Here is an 18,047-nt window from a genome sequence, read left to right as displayed (position 1 = left end):
ATACAATAGATATTGTGTTATTTTCATCAATAAATGCAAAAGACTGTGTTTTATCCTCTTCTCCTGAAAGACGTTAAACAATGTAAACCTAATTTTGAATATCATTAAACTCTACAGGGTATGTATATGATTGATATGATATTGCACAGCACGCTGTTCCTGTATGTTAATGGATACAACCCCATGTACTTGTATCTTGTTCTCCTTTTTTAAATAAAAAATAATTCATTAAACTAAGTGTTTTCAAGTGTTTTTAAGCGAACAAGGGAGAGAGCATGATATCATCTGGCAGTATTCATAACAATGATACTAATAATAATAATCCTTAATATTTCAGTGAAAGTACTTTCTCAAGTTTGTTTTCTAGCACACTACTTGAGAGAGTTATATTCCACCGTTATATTTGTAATCCTGTGAATCATGTTTGTTAAGAACATTCAGAACACCAAGCACCCACCAGCAGTCGTTCATTTATCAACACCAGCAGGTCTCTTCTGTGAGAGGGGGGGGGGGGGGGGGGGGGGGGGGGGGGGGTACTGAAATAGCATAACAGATATTTTTAGTCTTTAGGGGAAAAGGGGGTGAACCAGTGTATCAAAGGAAGGTGATGCACTTTTACAGTTAACTCAGTCATTTTAAAGTTGAAAAGGGTTATAAATGTATTAAGTAAACAACCACCTTCTAGGAGCAAGAGAAAGAAAGAATAAACGAGGCTAAGAGCACATAATAAGTTGTTAAGTCAAGACATAATCGAAAGACCAAAATATGTCTAGAGACACTTTAGATATGAAATTCAAGAAAGTTATATCAACAGGCTCGGTCTCCCGGAGTCTTTGCAGGAAGCGGTTAAGAGGTAACCACTTACTTCTGATCTAATAAATCGTCCTCTGGAAAAGACATGAGACATAAAACACATAAACTGTTGTTATTGTTTTGGTGTAGAGACCTGCAAAGACACAACAGATTAAAATAATGACTGTCAGCTGTTTCTACTGCGCGAGGTGTGATTACCAACAGGGCAAATGGGCAACTGATACAGGACCCCAGACCCACAGGGGCCACAAAAGGCCTCAGATTCTGTGAGGAACTTTGATATTCAATCAACTTGAAAACTAAACTACAGCATACTGCATACCTGCTGTAAACGTCAATCCAGAAATGTATTACATTATACTGTCAACAAGGTTATTTTCTGCGGTGATCTCAACATTTTCTTTCCTCTTCTTCTGTTGGTCAGGGGAGCAGCTACAGCCGAGAGACAGACCACTGGCCCGCTGCCCATTATTAGGAAGGAGAAAGGAATGACTTGCAGAGCAAGGCTTCATTGAGAAATGACCAAATATAGGCAATTCGTGGATGTGGAGGCTGAGGCCGGGCAATAGAAACATAAACTGGCCTGTAGCTGCAGTTCTCCTCTTCGACTGTGAACACCCAGGATGATGGCTGCCTCCCCAGCTGGTGGGAAGACATGAGACAACTCTGTCCACTGTTTCCCTGAAGCTTCAGAAAGAAAGTCACAGAAAGAGCAAGAGACTGTCTCAAGGTTTTTCATGGCTGGTTGCAGAGGGACAGACATGTGAATGAGTTTGAAATGAGGCAGAAGTTCTTGAAATTGACTCAAGTGACTCTGTTTCAAGATTCACACATTTACTGAAGGAATACAAATGCTTTAAATCTTGTTATGAGGTTAATGCTGCAGTGTGCATATACTGTGAATGTCTTCCCATGATATAAAATGTTCTTTGTTAAAGCACAGTGACCTCAGCCCTTGACCTTTGACCACCATCTAATCGGTTCATCCTTGAGTCCAATTGAATGTTTATACCACATTTAAAGAAATGCCCTCAAGGCGTTTCACAGATATCTCACGTTCAAAATGTGCAATTTCAAATAACTCATAAACCAACTAGAATAAATGACAGCTCAACAGATATTAATACATAAAAACCTTGATTTATCGCACTGAAAAATATTGCAAAAGTCAGTTAATTTAATTTCACATATACTATGCATATTATTCTCCTTAAAGATATCAGCCATGTATAACATTACAACTGTGACATGTCACTGCAGACATACCAGGATCTTTTATTAAAGACATACAGGCTCTGTAAGAATCGGCATGTGTAATCAAATATGGCCGAGAATCTTCCTTTACACACTACACGAGTGCCACTCGGATTTTTGATTGTCACATTCTGTTAGAAATGACCTTCAGTTAAAAAGTTCAACGTAAATCAAAAGGAGCGTTGATAGAAGCCTGTAATGCTTTTCCAAATCCCCCAAAGGTTAAAACACTTAGCTGTTTTATTACATAAAAAGTTATGTAAGATATTCAGACACCCGGGCTAGAATGATCCTGAACAAAATATAACATCAGATACTGAAGGACAGCCATTTGCATTTCCTGAAAAAAAATGCATTATGTAATTATTTCCATGCTTAAACTCTTTCGTCATGCACCAGGACTCCGCTGGGCCGCTCTCCAATCTGATAAACCCTGCCTGAGATGTCTTGAGATTTAGCAAAGACCACCTTGACCTTTTTTTTTTTCCTACCCAGGTTTTCTTAAGTCAGGCCGCCATGTTTGTTATTTCCCTGATATTTCCGCCATTTCAGAATTCCCAGTTTGAAGAGATTTACAGCTGAAAGGTGCAAGGTGGCTACCCTCTGCAGAAATAAATAAACGCCAAATGATTATCCACTATATCATCGATAAACTTTTGTATATTAGGATTTTTACTTGAATCTCTTGTTAAGCTTGTCGCACACGCCCAACACCATGCTCCATTCAGATGCATACACGTTATATGATCGGCTTCATATTATCTAGTGCAAATAACCAGCAAAGCGTCAATATGAAGTGTAGAGAAACAAACTCATGGCACTTTCTGCAGTCGGCTGATACAGAGCCCCGCATCACTCATTCTCCACAGAGTCCTTTTGGTCCAGTGTTTGAGAGGAGAACTCATAGTGAGAACTTTTCATCCGACACACTTTTGTTTCACTTTCTCCATCTGTCCCGCTGCAGCCGAGGGAGCGTAGAGTTCATCTCATTCACTTCGGTTCTCCTCCCTCTCGTCTTTTTCACTTTATACTCCGCCAGTAAATATCACTGCAACCACTTTGGCACCGGCACCTGTGGGAAAAATAAAAATGTAATTATGTCTGAATGTGCTGTGGCTGAGCTGACCTTTCCATAAACCTACCACACGTACCTTCTTGAGTCCTTTAATATTACTCCCTCTGATCGAGGCGAGCAGTTGGTCCCTTGAGTTCTTACCACCACCTGGAGACAGTGAGTTCCTCAGGGCGTCTCCGTCCATCATAGGAGGTGGAGGAGGTGGAGGTCCACCCCCAGGAGGAGGTGGGGGCGGTGGTGGAGCCGAACCACCAGCTCCTCTTCTGGGTGTCAGCTTCGGTGAGGGCATGGGTGAGGGTAAGGGAGAAGGTTTGGGGGAGGCTCTGGGTGAGCTTCTTAGAGATCCTCCACCTCCAGTCTTGGGCACCTCCAGTGTCCCCTTCTTCTCCCCGTTGGCCTGGGCCTGCTTCTGCTCCTGCAGCCGCCGCTGTCTCTGCCGGTCCATGTTGCGACTCAATATGTTGGTCGTCGTCATCCTGGGTCCGGCTAACTCGAAGTGATACCCCAGTTTGAGCAGCGTGGTGTTGTCTTTCAGAATCTTGATCATCTCCATCTCGGTTTTCCCGCCGCAGATGTGACGCTGGTTTTGGAAGCGGAGCTCGGTCAGAGTGGAGTTGTGCTGCAGCGCCTGGATGAGGGACAGGATGCCCTTGCCGGTGAGATGATTGGAGTCAACGTTGATGCTAGTGATGGTCTTGTTGCTGCGTATTGTGCCAGCGATGGCGTAAGCCACATGGTCGTCCGCGCGGCAGTTGGCCAAAGCAAATGTTTTCACGTTGGTGTTGTTGTGCAAAGCCCCTGCAAACTCGATGAGTGTTTTGGTCTTGATGACCTCTGAGTTGTTGACGTTGAGCTCACAGAGGGAGGGGTCATTGCTCCGAACCTGCTCCATCAGCTCATCGAACATGCTCGACTCTTCGTCCTCCTCCTCTTCCACCTTGGACTTGCTGTTTGGGCTGTTTTTGGCAACACAATTGCCAAGTTTCTCCGTTTCTGTATCTTTTTTAACTTTCCCTCTACCAGAATCTTTTTCCTCCTCTGCTTTCTTGTCCTTCTCTTTCACATGGTCGCTGTGGTTAACCAGCTCTTCTCTATCCGTCCTTTTTTCTGCCTTGTCATGTTTCACCTGCACCTCGCCCTTCTCAGACTGCTGTCGCTCGAGTTTGACATCAGGTTTGGTTTTATCTTCAGCTTTTTTCTCCTCTGCTTTTGGCTTCTTCTCTTCTGATTTGCTCTCCTGGTTTTCCTGTACCTTACTCTGTTTCTCCAACATTTTGGAGACAAGCCCTTGTGTCCTGATACTCTCAGATTTTCTCTCCTTTTCTTTTCCTGCGTCCTTTTCACTTTTTTCTCGTAGCTTTGAGATGATGTCTTTGGTTTTGCTTTCATCTCGTCTCCTGCAGTCTTCTTTCCTCTCCTTCTCTCTACCGTCATCCTTCCTTTCCTGTAACTTGGAGATCATATCCTTTGTTTTGTTGCCTGTGCTCTCTCTGTTTTCTCTTCTGTCTCTTAATTTACTGTCTTCATATTTCTCTTTGACATTATTCTCCTCTTTCACATCGCTCTCGTTGCTCTCCTGTTTCCTGTATCTACTTGAGAGCCGACTGCGCTCTTCTGTTGAGTTTTCGGGACCTTTGCTGTTTCTGTCGTCGACCCTGGTATCTCTTTCGTTCGAGATGCTAGCTTGTCTTCGTAGTCCAACACTGATGTCGTCGTTGCCCTCCTGGCTCAGGCCCATCTTCCTCAGGTATTCTTGCTTCCGGCTCTCCTTTTTCAACTCCCCCTGCAGGAGGACGAGCATGTATGTGATGTGAAAATTGACATTACATAAGAAAACAAACCAGTTAATGTGTCAACAACAGAACAGTTAACATATACAACACCCCTGACACAATGTGGCATGTATGTTTATAGTCAGCAAAAGGACACAGATCCATATTCTACAGTGCAGGGACACACTTGCAGCGAGTAGCTTTCTAAGGGTTTGATTTGTGAGTCTCCATCTGTTTTGCTGCGTGAGCCCGCGGCCCTGGCAGATGTATCCTTAAAAGGCAGGGAGCGTAGAAGCAATCAACCAAGGAATTCCATTAGGCTGGGATTAAGAAGCTCCGCAGGGCTGCCGCTGCATTCACTGAGGTGCCTCTGCTTCAAACACAGAAACTGCTAGAAATCTGGCTCCTTGACACTCCAGCCAACGAGGGATCTTTGTGTTAAAAATCTTTTATGGCGTGTCATAAATAGAAATTATTTCACATGTTTAAGAGGCCTTTTGCTGCTTGCGAGGAGATGATTAATAATGTGAAATGGATTCAAGCGAGCCTCAGAGGCGAAAGAAATATTTTTCCTGGCACAGAAACCCACTCTGGGGACCAGTATTTATGAGCTGATGGACTGGACTCAGGGTGCATGTGGTCCACTTGGCAGTTCGCTTTATGCAAAATGAATAATGGAATATGAAAGCTATCAGCCTGGGACACTGGATGTTATGTAATACTGTAATCAGTCATATATTGTTGTTTGATTTTATAAACCCTTCACATGTGCAGGTTATTTCTACCGAAAACTTGAAGACAATAATGCATATTCATATAGATCTACATATAGAGAAGAGGGTGTTTCCCTCGTGTAAAACCCTAATTAAGTTGCTGTTAAAGAAGATAAGGAACACATTTAATTATACACTAACCTCAAATGACTGTTCCCTCTGACTGAGCCTCTCCCGCCTGCTGTCCAGTTTAGTGTCCCCGACGTTGTTGCTCATAGGTGGCTGTGCAGGCTGGCTCTCCCCTTGGACGACGATCTTCCCGTCCTCCGGGGTGAGGTCAGGCACTTTCATCATGTCCTTCTCCAGCTCCTCCATCTCCTCGGGGGACAGGGTGGACAGCAGGTTGTCCAGGTCAGGGTCCTCGCTGACCTGGCGGCCTGTGCGGGTCAGGCCTCTCACTTTTCTCCTGGACATGTTGGCCAAAAAATTTAAAAAAGATACAGATTTGGGGTCACAGGCAACAATCGAGGAGAGGAAATTAGAATCTTTGAAGGTGCTGATGGTAGTTGGAAAGTAAATCCCTTATCAAAAAAATCTAAATATGGTGTAATTTCACTCCTGTGGTGAGAAGTCAAATAGGCCAACGCTGATGTCCTGCTGTCCCGTCACGTCCCGCTCAACGAAAAGCCACCAGAGGCATCAATCCTGGTGCAAAGAGGCTGGACTCGCAGTGCAGCAGTGAGGGGTACCAGTGACCAACTGCAAGAGGCTCACATCATCAAAGTGGACTCTGAGCCTGGGACATTCTTCGAAATCCTGTGAAAGTGCATGTCCATATTTAGTTCAGGGTACACACTCCTTTAAAGGTAATGGGAAGGGCTGAAGTTTACAGAGATGCCAGAGCTGAGTTACACAGACTTTCTATTACACAATTTGTGTTTATATTAAAACCCGTTCCTGGTTGTTTGTTCGGTAATGATTCATGTTAACAGCTGAGAGTTTCACATTAGGTTTTCTGAAGCTGAAGCATCACTGTTTCTTTTATGAGCTTTTTATATTCCTTGAAACTGAATTGTTTGCCAAATAAAATAAACTTTCCAGTGAATTTGTGAATTTCAAATTAGGTTGAGTTAACTCTAAAACATAAACCATAAAGAAAACTAATACATGTTTTAAATAAATTGACTAATTATAATATGTAAATAATAATCAGTGTGTTTAAAGGCACATGTTAAGTTTCCGATAAGATGGAAATAAATCCTTCCCATCATCTGAACACATTTGACATTGACTGGAGGTTAATGTCGACATCTAGTGGTCAAACTCTTCCTTTTATCAAATGTTACATATTTCCTAAAAAAACACGTCTTTAAAAATACAAGAAAGGACACAGAAGACTTGTATTTTACATTCCAAAGATAAATTTTATGTTAATAGAAATAAAAACTTTTCACTCAATCTCTTTATATTACAATGTCATAACATCCATATGACAACAGACAAAAACAGCCTCATCTAGACAAAGTTATTTTGCCAACTGGGGTCAGTTTCATTAAACACACGAACTGAGTTGGTTTAGAAGCACAAATAAACAGAAACATCATTGAGCAAATATCGGGTCACACTACAGATGAAAGCATCTGACTAAGAAAAGTCCAGTGTTCTCTTGGTGCTTTACAAAGGCTCAACAGATCTGTACATGTGGACATCGCCATCGGAAAAAAATTGTTGACTGTAAACTAACGGGAGTAACTGTCGTCCGATTCATCGCATGGTTTTAGAGAAGAGACAAGATACAGCACTACGTCTCAGGGAACTGTGTAAGAAAGACCAGACTTCTCTGATCAGTATGTTTTTATAAATATGTGCCTTGTTTGACTTAAAGGTTGAGAGACATTAAACCAAAAATAAAGATCATCCAGGCATAACATATTAGTAGTCAAACACATGTACACCACATGCTAGAGACGTCATATTTTACAGTTCATACATGTTACAAGGGCACGGGGCTGTTGTTGTCTGCACAAGATGCTGAACTAGAGCCGATAACAGATTAACTCATTTACAGGTTACAGGCCCTGACCTCACTGGAGCCCAAATCTGTAAAAAAAAAAAAAAAAAAAAAAAAAGCTGAGGGAATGGTTTGACATTTTGGGAAATGCACGGATATCTGCATTCTCCTGTCTGCACTATACAGGTGAGGCATATCACACAATAAGTTTGTAATAGCAGAGCTGATAGATAAACACTAATGCACCTTCGTGTCATAAGTCATGGGGGGAATTCATTATTAATAAGCCACTGATCAATCTCCAAACACCAGTGTCCTATGAGTGCAGCATGACATTTATGTAGTGCTGTTACATTATACGAGTTGAGTTTACATCTTTAACTCTTTTACTAAAAGATCTGTGCACTTCTTCTGCTTCAACATGAGTCTCATCAGTCTCGTCATCTGATTCTTGACAAGACAGGAGATACGCACATTTCCCAAAATGTCGAACCTTCAAAAAGTCTACTTTTTCAACAGTAGAGATTTTTGGCTTCGCAGCTTAGTCCAGACAGTGAAAACCCATTCACAGTACAAGGAAACCTCGATGATTAATAAATACCAAATTGAAAGATGCCAAAACATCATATCCCATGTTACAATAACAATACATTGTTTTAAATTAACTTGTTACATTATCATAAAATATTCAGCTGAAGAACAGATTTACAAAATATGTATTTAAATAGTTAATCTCTTATTTTTCATGGTGAGTTATTGTAAGGCCAGGCATTTTGTCTTTATCGAAGCAGCGCGACCCTTGACCTGATATGTTAGAAGAAAAAAACCCAAAACTAATACCTCTGTAAATCATACTACCTGCCATTATGAGGTCAACAAGTTCTAAGAAGCAGGAGAGGACGGATACATTTAAAAAGGTAAATTTGAATGGGTAGCATGCTGATGTTACATAAGAGTGGTGCAGCTAATATATTATCATGAAGAAGAAGAGACAAAGATGAATCTAAACTGCGACTAAAGGCGTTTTCACAGAACTGGGAGAACCAAAAAATCTGTATCACATCATATCTGCCTTTAATGTGACTTCTTAATCAAACAAACTTCCCTTATCTCCCATTTACTTTTCACATTAGCCTCTACCACATTACAAAAGAAATAGGTATAAGACATGGTGTACTCAGATTTGGAGAATGCGCATCAGTGACCGAGATGACGCAGATTTAACAAAAGCGAGAAAGTGAAGCATTTCTCCTTGTGATAAATAAAAAGGGCGTGCATCATCATTGTTTTAAATCCCTCTTCTGTAATGTGATTGAGGTAACACCACTGAGGTGACCAGAGGTGGCAGCACAGAGTGTGGACGCCAGCCGGAAACCTTCACTTTTGGGGAATGGCGTGAAGCTCTCTGTGAAACCGACCAGGAGCAATCAGGTTGTAGGGCAGGATTTGAATTATGTAAATATTCCAGAAAAGTAGGGCAGAAAAAAAAAAAAAAAAATCTTAAAGTGCCTTTTTTTTCCTTCTCTTTTACAGGCAAAGCACTGCTAGTCAAGCCGTAGTGTTTGTTTGACTGTGTGTGTGTGTGTGTGTGTGTCTGTGTGTGTGTGTGTGTTTGTAGAAGTGTGTGTGTGTTTGTAGGAGTGTGTGTGAGAGTGTTGCTGCCTTCTCCTCTCGAAACAGTCATTTCTCTCAGCTGCTGTGATTTCCCACTGTGTGTTTGTGGAGATGAGCCCATCAATGACCAGGATACTGAGGTGGAGAGTACGGTGGAGGAGCTGAAACATGAGCAAACACACAAAAATATACTTAAGTCACATCTTCATGACAATCAACTACAAATCTACGTTTTTTTCAAGGCAATATTAAGCTCAGTTAATTTTTTTTCTTCTCATAATAAAATGCAAAATAATATGTTGGTTTGTTTTTTAAATTAGTTTGATGTGAACTGAATAACATGATTATGAGTCAACAGTCATGATTCTGAGAGGCTGTGTTGGCACCGAGGTTTACCCTGTTGATGCTATCTGTTTAGCCTTTTAGCATTAGCTTATTAGCAGTGAACCCAGAGTATAGCCAGGGCAACCTCTACACTAATATATTTACACTGTTATCCAGCTTTTTAAAATGAAAACAATCTAGATCGCTCATTGTTTCAAAAAGTCTCAATTGTAGGAAGCTTTAAAATCTGTAGTAGCATTATTGACACTGTGGATGTAGACTAAAGGCTGATGGGAAGTCCATGTGGGGGATTGACAAACCACTGCAATCCACAGAGCCTCTAAGAATGAATGAAATTGAATTTGTGTCCTTTAATTTGCTCTTCATTGATTTAGGTACTAAATATTTTTTAAGTTCTATTTAAAGAGGGTGAGGTGAGGGGTGTTCAGCTGCAACATGCAACTTCAACACTAGATATCACAAAATTCTACACACTATACATTCTACACACTGTCACAGAGCAAAAGATTGAAAGATGATCAAGGAAATGTGCATTTAATATCATGACCAGGATGTTTTACAGCCTTTATCACAGTTCAACAGAATGTCAAGTCACTATCGCTCTGTGAAGTTGTGCTAATCTTACCCTGGCTGTAAGCAGGATCCATTGGGTGTGGTGGATACGGGCCAGGCTGCATCACCGGATACTGTGGGGGCATGCCAGGGTACTGGGCTGGCAATGGATAACCTGCATGCGGATACTCAGAGGGTCCCAGTGGTTTTCCATAAGCGTCGTACATGGGCTCCAGTGGGTAGCTGGCCATGGGGATCTGCTGGGCTGTGAGATCAATAATATCAATATTGAGTCTGCAGTGAAGGAAAACTACATGATTGGTGGAAATAAATCAAGTGTCTAAGGACAGAGGGTCTCATAATGTTGTGCAGATTGGTAAGCCCTTGAGTTAAATGTATGATTTTAATAATAATACATGTTATAATAAACTGTATTTCTATAGAGCCTTTCAAAATCTGAGTTACAAGGTGCTTCACAAAATAAAATGTAAATGAAAAGTTAGCAAATAATAAGTCTTGCTGCTACATTCTGTACCAGCTGCAGATTCAGGCAGGTGAACAATGAAAGTGAAGGGAATATTTTTATGTTTTCAGTAGAATAAAATAACGACTTACATGACAAAGGGGAAACAGATACAGGTTAAACAAAATAGGGCCAAAGACAGAGCCCTGTGGGACCCCACAAGCCACGAATGCAGTTGGACTGAAAGTGTCAGCAGTGACTTTAAATACTTGATAGATTTTGGGCTTTGTGAATAAAATTGGACTTGATTTTGTCATGAAGAGCAGAGGTCTTACCATCATATGGTGTCCTGCCTCTCTGCTGCCTTCTCTGGTAGAGGTAACAGCACGAGCACATGAAGCAGCACACCATGGTGGCAATGATGGCCACAAACAGGAGGATGGAGGAGGCAATGCCAGCTAAAGTGGTGGGGCTGAGAGGAAAGGAAGAAGAGAGCTTAGATTGATCTTGTAGCCTAAAGTGTATTCCTGCCCCTCTATCTCCCTAATTGCAACTCACTATTAGAAAGATTTAAAGTGGAAATGTGATTCAGACACAAAATCATTTAATGGCGGAGATCCTTCATCTATTTTTCGGCCAGGTTCCAACACATCTTAGTCTCTGTTAACTGTTATAACCCCCCCCTCTCTTCACTGGAGGCTCAGTTTATCATATCTTTATGACCTTGGTTGCTGTGGCAACGGCTGTTTGGTCCTGGGCCAGCTTGACTCTATCACTGTCCTCACAGTTATCCTTGAGACAGAGCATCAACTGCTTTTAAGGCCAACTTCATAGTCACCTGTGAAGACGCTGCCTGATACCTGAAAACTGAGAAATATTCCTTTGCACCCTCCATTTCATCCGGCCGCTGTTCTGATCTCCCACTGGGCCTATTAAGTAGGTGGTTGTCACATCAGTTCGGATAGTGATGGATGGTTTCACTTTCCAGTGCTGTGGAGAAAAACTCCCCGGTTGCAGCCTCTCAGATACAAACTTGCTTAGTCCTGCATTATCACGATTCCTCACATGGGACTCAACCCCCCCTGCACACACAGATCACTGAATGGATAGAAAGACTAATGAGATGATATTACACTCTAGGGACCAAAAATTTATCATTTGGCCACATTCTGCCAATGGGACATAAGGAACAGAACAGTTCAGTTTATCTTATATCCCTTTTCCACCAAGGAAAATCGAGGACCACTGAATATTCTAACATTCAAAGAACTGGTTTAAATCTGGCACCAATGCTTTACTGTTCATAATGACCAACAAGACCAATTACACCAAGCAAAACATTGTGACCACCATTTAAAAAAAACAAACAAAGCTTGTGTCATGTGTAATCTGGAAAGTTTTGAATGAACTTCTGGATTTTTAACTATGGATGCCAAAGTTAAGCAGCAGTGGTCCGTGGTGTCGACAAACTGTGTCATGATGTACACCGGGTTCAATAAGGTGTATCTGACTGTATCGGTAATCCCAGTTGTCTCTGTCGTCGTGGTGTGATTTATCCCCAGTTAATCTTATTGTGTGTGTGTCTGGGTGTGGTGACCTGGTTTCTTATCCCATCAATCCACCTGTACATCTGTGTCTCATACTCTCATCCCTCCAGATCCTTCGGTCACCTACACACCAACACTACAGCACAGTTTCACGTCAGTTTGTTTCCTGTATGATCCTAAATCTGTGATTGTCTGTGCCTCAGGTTCGTCGCCACCTTCTGCTCCGGCTACCTGCCACGTCAAGCTTTGTCTTTTAACATGCTCCTCGTTTCAGTGCCTGCCACTAGCCCCACAGCCTGCTTGGCTTCTGCTACACTTTATTGTTTAAATGGATAAATACACCATTTTTCCCATCAGTAAAAAAAAAGCAAACAATCATTACCCAGACTCCTTGCTGTGGAAATTGTCAGGTACATCCCGTTTGCTTTAGCTATACTTGTGTCTCCAACTTGATTACTGATATTACACAGATGAGCTGCTCTATATGCACACAACACAATATCGCTCTTTATATCTTGTGCATTGTTTGTTCTATAGTCCAAAGGTGCTTTCAATAAAAATATTATTGTCAATATAGTGTGTACTTAGTGTGTATAGATATATGTTCACATGCCAACAATAAATACCCTCCTGAAGAACAAGTATATGTCTGGTTTGAAGAAATTATATGTTCCTGCACTGACAGCCTCAATCTGTGAGCACAAACACTGACTCTTGGTGTGGAGCAAATTGGTAAATATAAATCATTAAATTAAAACCCAGCAGCCGCTGCCCCCACCTGAACTGGAAGAGCATGCAGCGCTTCTGCTCCCTCTCTGTGATCATCTTGAAGGCGTCCAGGCAGCAGTAACGCCGGTGACAATTCCCACAACAGAATGTGATCAGAGGGCAGTCGAAGCCGTTGTGCCAGGTGCCATTTTTATCCACGTACCACAGGCAGTCTTCATTTGCACTGACTGCAACACAAGAGCAACATCGAGGAAGGTTATCAGAATGTGAGAAAGAGGGAAGTATTATTCAGTCATAGCAACATGCTGTTGTTTCTGTTTCATCGCACAGATTCAAAGTGACAAAACTCCTGAACGTTCACAAAGCTTTGTTCTGCCTTCAAGAGAAAATAAAGATTTATCTCCAACTTGCACTGGCTCTTCTTTCTTCACGTCTTTCTTATTCCAGGCCAAACACAGTTGTGATGTATTATTCAAAGCTTCTCTGTAGCAGAGGTCAGATCCCCGATCAAGAAAACAGATCAGGGCTCAGGTAAAGTAAACGGGAGATTTAAGACTTGTGTTTCAGAAATAGAAAAGGAGGAGATCTATTGTAGTGCACCTATCACTACATATTCATTATTGATTATTATGCCATGTACATTTTCTATGAATCGACAAATTATTTGACCTGTAAAACATCAAGAAATAGCTGAATAGTCAGAAAAACGAGGAGGTGTAATTATGCTTTCCACCATACATAATTCAAGGCAACACTAAATTAAAGCCTGGTCGCAACGCCCATGTGTGTGCAGGCGGCTAAAAGTCACATCAGTTTGTATATTCGACGTTTTCTGAAACATACTTTGAAGGATCCTGTAACACACTCTGAGCTAATAAAATGAAACACAATTTACCGGGTCCCAAGTTGTTAAAAAGATGGAAACTACATTAGAGGCTGTCAGCAGCAGTTGTTCTTGTTCTATAGTTTGGCACAATATCTAAATCTATTATTGTTTAGTGCTGTTTAAGTGTATTGTGTTATATTGACAGATGTTTCTATTATCCTGCCTACCCAATTCATATGAATGTGTCAGTCTGTTTATGTCACTGTACGATGGCTGGCTGTGTGTTGAGAGTGCAACCTACATACTTTCTATGGGTGTACATCCATCACTACATAATTGGCAGATTAATCAATTATGGAAACATCTGTTATTTCCCGCCCTTGTCTGGTCATGGGCCTGTCAGTCACAAGCACTTTGAACCATCTGTGTAAACTTATAATATGATATGAATGATAAAAACTGAGCTATACAGCAAAAATAATGTTTGTTGAGCACAAAAAATACTTTTATTAAAATGCTATTCTTAAAAGACATGAAGTAAAGAGTCCACAACCTATGTGGATTTTTGGAGGCCTATGCCAATACCAATATTGGGGGGGGTAAAACATTTCCAATACAGATAAATGAGCCGATTTATTTAAGAAAACAAAGACTGTAGGAATGATTCCTAAGACGTCTGAACCCAGATGGAAACAAATTTCATTGACTTTTTAACCATTAACATTATTAATAACAATAAATAAAATGAAAACAAAAACAAATAGAATTTAAAACAACAAAAAGTAACATTTAAATTTCTTTAAAAAAAATAAAACTATAAACATAATGTTAATGTACATCTTTACACAACAACAAACATTCAACCCAGATACTGATATTTGCCATTTGTTATAGGTTGGGCTCTACATATATATCGATTATATTTATTAGCCTATAGATTCATCTGCTGATTATTCTCCTTAATTATCAGTCGATCGATGACATTTGAAAAAGTACAGACAGCTGATTTTTTTTTGGTTTTCTTACGACAATTATTAAGAAGTGATCACTGAACTGTCACAATACATTTGTGGTTAATCGACTAATCGATAAATCTGTAATCGTTGCTTTGGCGTCGAACGATGTCACAGGACGAATGTTAATGAATGTTAAATATTTGTGAGTGAAAACTGGTCGAACTAAATGTACTAGTTCACCAGAGGGTTAGTGAGGGACCACCAGGCCCAAAACAAACACGACAACACCAGCAGGGAAGCGTCATGTGGTCGTGTTGACACCGACCCAGGCTGCACGTTCCCGGGCTGACAGAGCCGTGACACCCGGCCGTGCAGACCGGAGGAGGGACAACGTTATCGGGGATGTGACCGTTAGAAATCCCGTTACCGGGAGCTGGCGGCGCGGCCTGGACGAGCAGCCGGGGATCTTACCCGGTGAAGAGCAGAGGACGACGGCGAGCAGCGCCAAAGTCACCGCGGCGAGGGACGCGTTACCCGCCGGAGAGAACATCCCCATCCCCCGGATTTCAAACGACCACACACGGACAGGAAGGCGCGGACACGGGAGCTGGTGCAGGAGGTGTTCGAGGCTAACGGGAGCTCACACGCGTTATCCCGGAGCGGCGCTGGAGAACGGGACGCGTTCGAGCTCCGTCGTTTATCCGTAGAAGTGACACATCGCCGCTGTGACGCTGCACCACCGGGACCTGCAGGCCGACGCGTTCTCGGACCTGCCAGGAGCGTCGGAGAGAAGGCTGCTGGGTTTCTGTAGAGATCTGAGACAGGACAATAAAACACACTTGTACAAAGCCGCTTTTTAATTAAAGATACTTTAATCTGGTTTGATTTACTCTATGGTGGTTATTATCATTAGTTTCACTTGTCAGAAGGTCGGTATCACTCATAATTATACCAAGTTTATACAACTAAACTCAGGTTTAGACGAGCTATGATCATGTTTTTAAGAGGACAGATACTCAAACAGGATAAATAAGAACATTTAACTCTCTGCAGGAACTGTTGGTCTATATCTTCTGTCTGTGTGTATGTGCAGCATCATGTACTTAATTATTTAATGTGATATAAAGTTCACAAGGCCAATATTTAAAGATGATACTGTATTACTGTGCCTGACTAAGTAAGCCAACACGAAGGACAGTGTGATGATTATGGGTACAGACATGTGTAACCCTAAACAGGAGCGAGTCGCCCAGACTGAAAGAGACACAAAACATCTGCAAACATTTTTTATTTCCTATTGTGTCTCATTTAGAACCTAATACTTCTTTTTGTGGTTTGTAACCATTTAAAGGTACAGTGTATATACAGTGTGTATACAGCTGAACACCCCTCACCTCACCCTCCCCTTCCAAACATGAAAAAGAACCTGTGGTAGGTACAGTTGTCATAAAAACTCAAAAGGTTTTTAGTTTCTCCTGTCCGGACTAATGTAAAAAAACATGGCAGCCTCCGTAGAGAGGGTCCCCTCGATGTAAATATAAAGTATTTAAATATAAAGGGTCTTTTCTGGGGCAAAGAAAACTACAATTCATACAATTTAGATGAAACAAACTAGTGAAAACATCATGAGGATTATTTTACATTAAATTTCTGCCAATAGTTCCCTTTCCCCTAAATCTTACACACTGTATCTTTAAGTTTGGTAATTGTCATTGTGTGTCTTTTTGTCCAAATTTTGTGCCTCTTTGTTGTAGTTGTGCATCTCTCTATTATTGTTGTATGTGTCACTGCAGTTATGTGTTTGACTTTGTTACAACAAATGTCAAAAACAGTCAATTCAAACAGATACACAGTCCATTCAGAGATATATGGTTATCAAATAAAAACATTTATGTTTATGACTGAAAATTCTCCATTAACGCCACATGTAGTCAAATACTTGTCCTATATCACTGTGGTTTATAAGTATGGGCTTGTTTTTCAATGATAACTCCTTTAATAGTTTCCAAGACTTTTCATACAGCTCATGTGTTCACAGTTAACCAGTGAAACTGACTGGGAGTTCACCTGATACTGAGGCCTTCAATTGTCTGTTGGGGTTTATTTGAGGGCCACAGTAGCTTTGTGTGTTTTGCCTCGAGCTGTGGAGGGAAGTGTTTGTGTGCATGCATGTGCTCATAGGTGTTTGCTAGTCAAAACAGTACATGCATCTGTGACTGTATAATTTGTGATGCACACAGTTTGCATGCTTCCATGTTAGAGGTAAAGGAGGAAAAGCCACAGAGACCTTATAAGTTAAAAACTAGATTCAGATCACAATTTGGTTAAACATATTTAAGTTTTAAAACTAGATCTTGACACAATCTCTACAAGACAAGTGGGGGGGGGGGGCTGCCTGCAGGCCGGCCACAGTACGGACATACGCTGCGACCGGTCCGGTGCTTGGCGAATGGCCGTACTATGGCCGGCCTGGCAGGCCTCCCAGTTTGAATGGAACAGGGGTGTTTTTTTTTTCAGGTGAGGCCTTGAGGTGAGGCCTTTGCAGTTTCCCTCCGAAAGTGACTTCCTGATCTACTTCCTGATCTACTTCCTGATCTCATAAAAATGAATCCTTATTGTCTAAATCCAGAGAAGTTGAATACTTCACAGTGAAATAAAGCTTCATGTAAAATACAAGAGTCCCGTTCTTCAACAACAGTTGTTCAACTCTCACTGACTCTCAAGAAACTTCTCAAGTTGAATCAACAAACATTTCGTCTGTAAACACAAAGAACTATAATATAAAGAAGTGAGAAAAGAAAAAGTCTGAATGATGCAACAAAGAGTCCAGAGATCAACTAACAACACACCAACACTTTCAGGGATAAACAGCAAACAAACGAATCAGTTCAATTCATTGTATTCTCACTTTGAGCAGAGGGAACTCTCTTTAAGACACAAAGCAACAGAAACAAAACACGAGCTTCAGCTTCTCTGGTGAAACATCTTCTCAAACAAATGTCTCGAAGAACAAGAAGTGAAGAGACTGTTGGACTCACCGGATGTTCTCAGGAGAGAAGAGTCTGAGATCAGCTGTTTGGAGACAGAGCTGCTGCTGCTGCTGCACCAGATGCTGTCCACAGGGAGGCGCCATCATGACTTCTACTCGAGGCAGAAAGACGGGATCAGTGATTCACATCAATTAAAAAGTGTTGAAAGGAAAGATTGGAGACTTTCTGTCTTTGATATCATCTTTACTATATTTATTATCCATTTAATACTCACTAATATCTGATCTACTAGTTTTACTACATACACTTCTTGCTAAAATGTATTTTCTATCATTTAATGTATTTTAGTTTGTACTCCTACAACATGTTATTGTCTGTGCATGCTAT

General features: G+C 41.3%; 2 protein-coding genes across 2 annotated transcripts; both read right to left on the bottom strand.

Annotated features, from left to right (window-relative positions):
- Nucleotides 1-1,933: 1,933 nt before the first annotated feature.
- On the bottom strand, nt 1,934-6,401 carry LOC109635357 (leiomodin-1-like). Its single transcript, XM_020096499.2, has 3 exons — nt 5,829-6,401; nt 3,219-4,925; nt 1,934-3,139 (listed from the first exon to the last, which is right to left on the bottom strand). The coding sequence occupies exons 1-3, from the start codon at nt 6,099-6,101 to the stop codon at nt 3,113-3,115; spliced, it is 2,007 nt and encodes a 668-aa protein (XP_019952058.2). The 5' UTR covers nt 6,102-6,401; the 3' UTR covers nt 1,934-3,112.
- Nucleotides 6,402-7,025: 624 nt separating this feature from the next.
- shisa4 (shisa family member 4) lies at nt 7,026-17,811 on the bottom strand. The gene is made up of 6 exons (XM_020096585.2): nt 17,709-17,811; nt 15,142-15,485; nt 12,938-13,115; nt 10,948-11,084; nt 10,223-10,414; nt 7,026-9,413 (listed from the first exon to the last, which is right to left on the bottom strand). Exons 2-6 carry the CDS (start codon nt 15,224-15,226, stop codon nt 9,373-9,375), a joined length of 633 nt encoding a protein of 210 aa, XP_019952144.2. The 5' UTR covers nt 15,227-15,485; nt 17,709-17,811; the 3' UTR covers nt 7,026-9,372.
- Nucleotides 17,812-18,047: the final 236 nt, after the last annotated feature.

The sequence above is a fragment of the Paralichthys olivaceus genome, chromosome 2 (genome assembly GCF_024713975.1).
Source record: "Paralichthys olivaceus isolate ysfri-2021 chromosome 2, ASM2471397v2, whole genome shotgun sequence".
Classification (NCBI taxonomy): Eukaryota; Metazoa; Chordata; class Actinopteri; order Pleuronectiformes; family Paralichthyidae; genus Paralichthys; species Paralichthys olivaceus.
This window is presented reverse-complemented; position numbering and strand designations above follow the sequence as displayed.

Excerpts from the sequence above, each read along its gene's own strand:
- shisa4 (XM_020096585.2), bottom strand. The coding sequence starts at position 15,226 with ATGGGGATGTTCTCTCCGGCGGGTAACGCGTCCCTCGCCGCGGTGACT. Across the intron at positions 11,085-12,937 it reads TGCATGCTCTTCCAGTTCAG|CCCCACCACTTTAGCTGGCA; the intron begins GTGGGGGCAGCG and ends CTTTCCTCTCAG. Across the intron at positions 9,414-10,222 it reads GGATCCTGCTTACAGCCAGG|CTCCTCCACCGTACTCTCCA; the intron begins GTAAGATTAGCA and ends CTCATGTTTCAG.
- LOC109635357 (XM_020096499.2), bottom strand. The coding sequence starts at position 6,101 with ATGTCCAGGAGAAAAGTGAGAGGCCTGACCCGCACAGGCCGCCAGGTC. Across the intron at positions 4,926-5,828 it reads AGAGGGAACAGTCATTTGAG|GGGGAGTTGAAAAAGGAGAG; the intron begins GTTAGTGTATAA and ends GTCCTCCTGCAG. Across the intron at positions 3,140-3,218 it reads ATATTAAAGGACTCAAGAAG|GTGCCGGTGCCAAAGTGGTT; the intron begins GTACGTGTGGTA and ends TTTTTCCCACAG.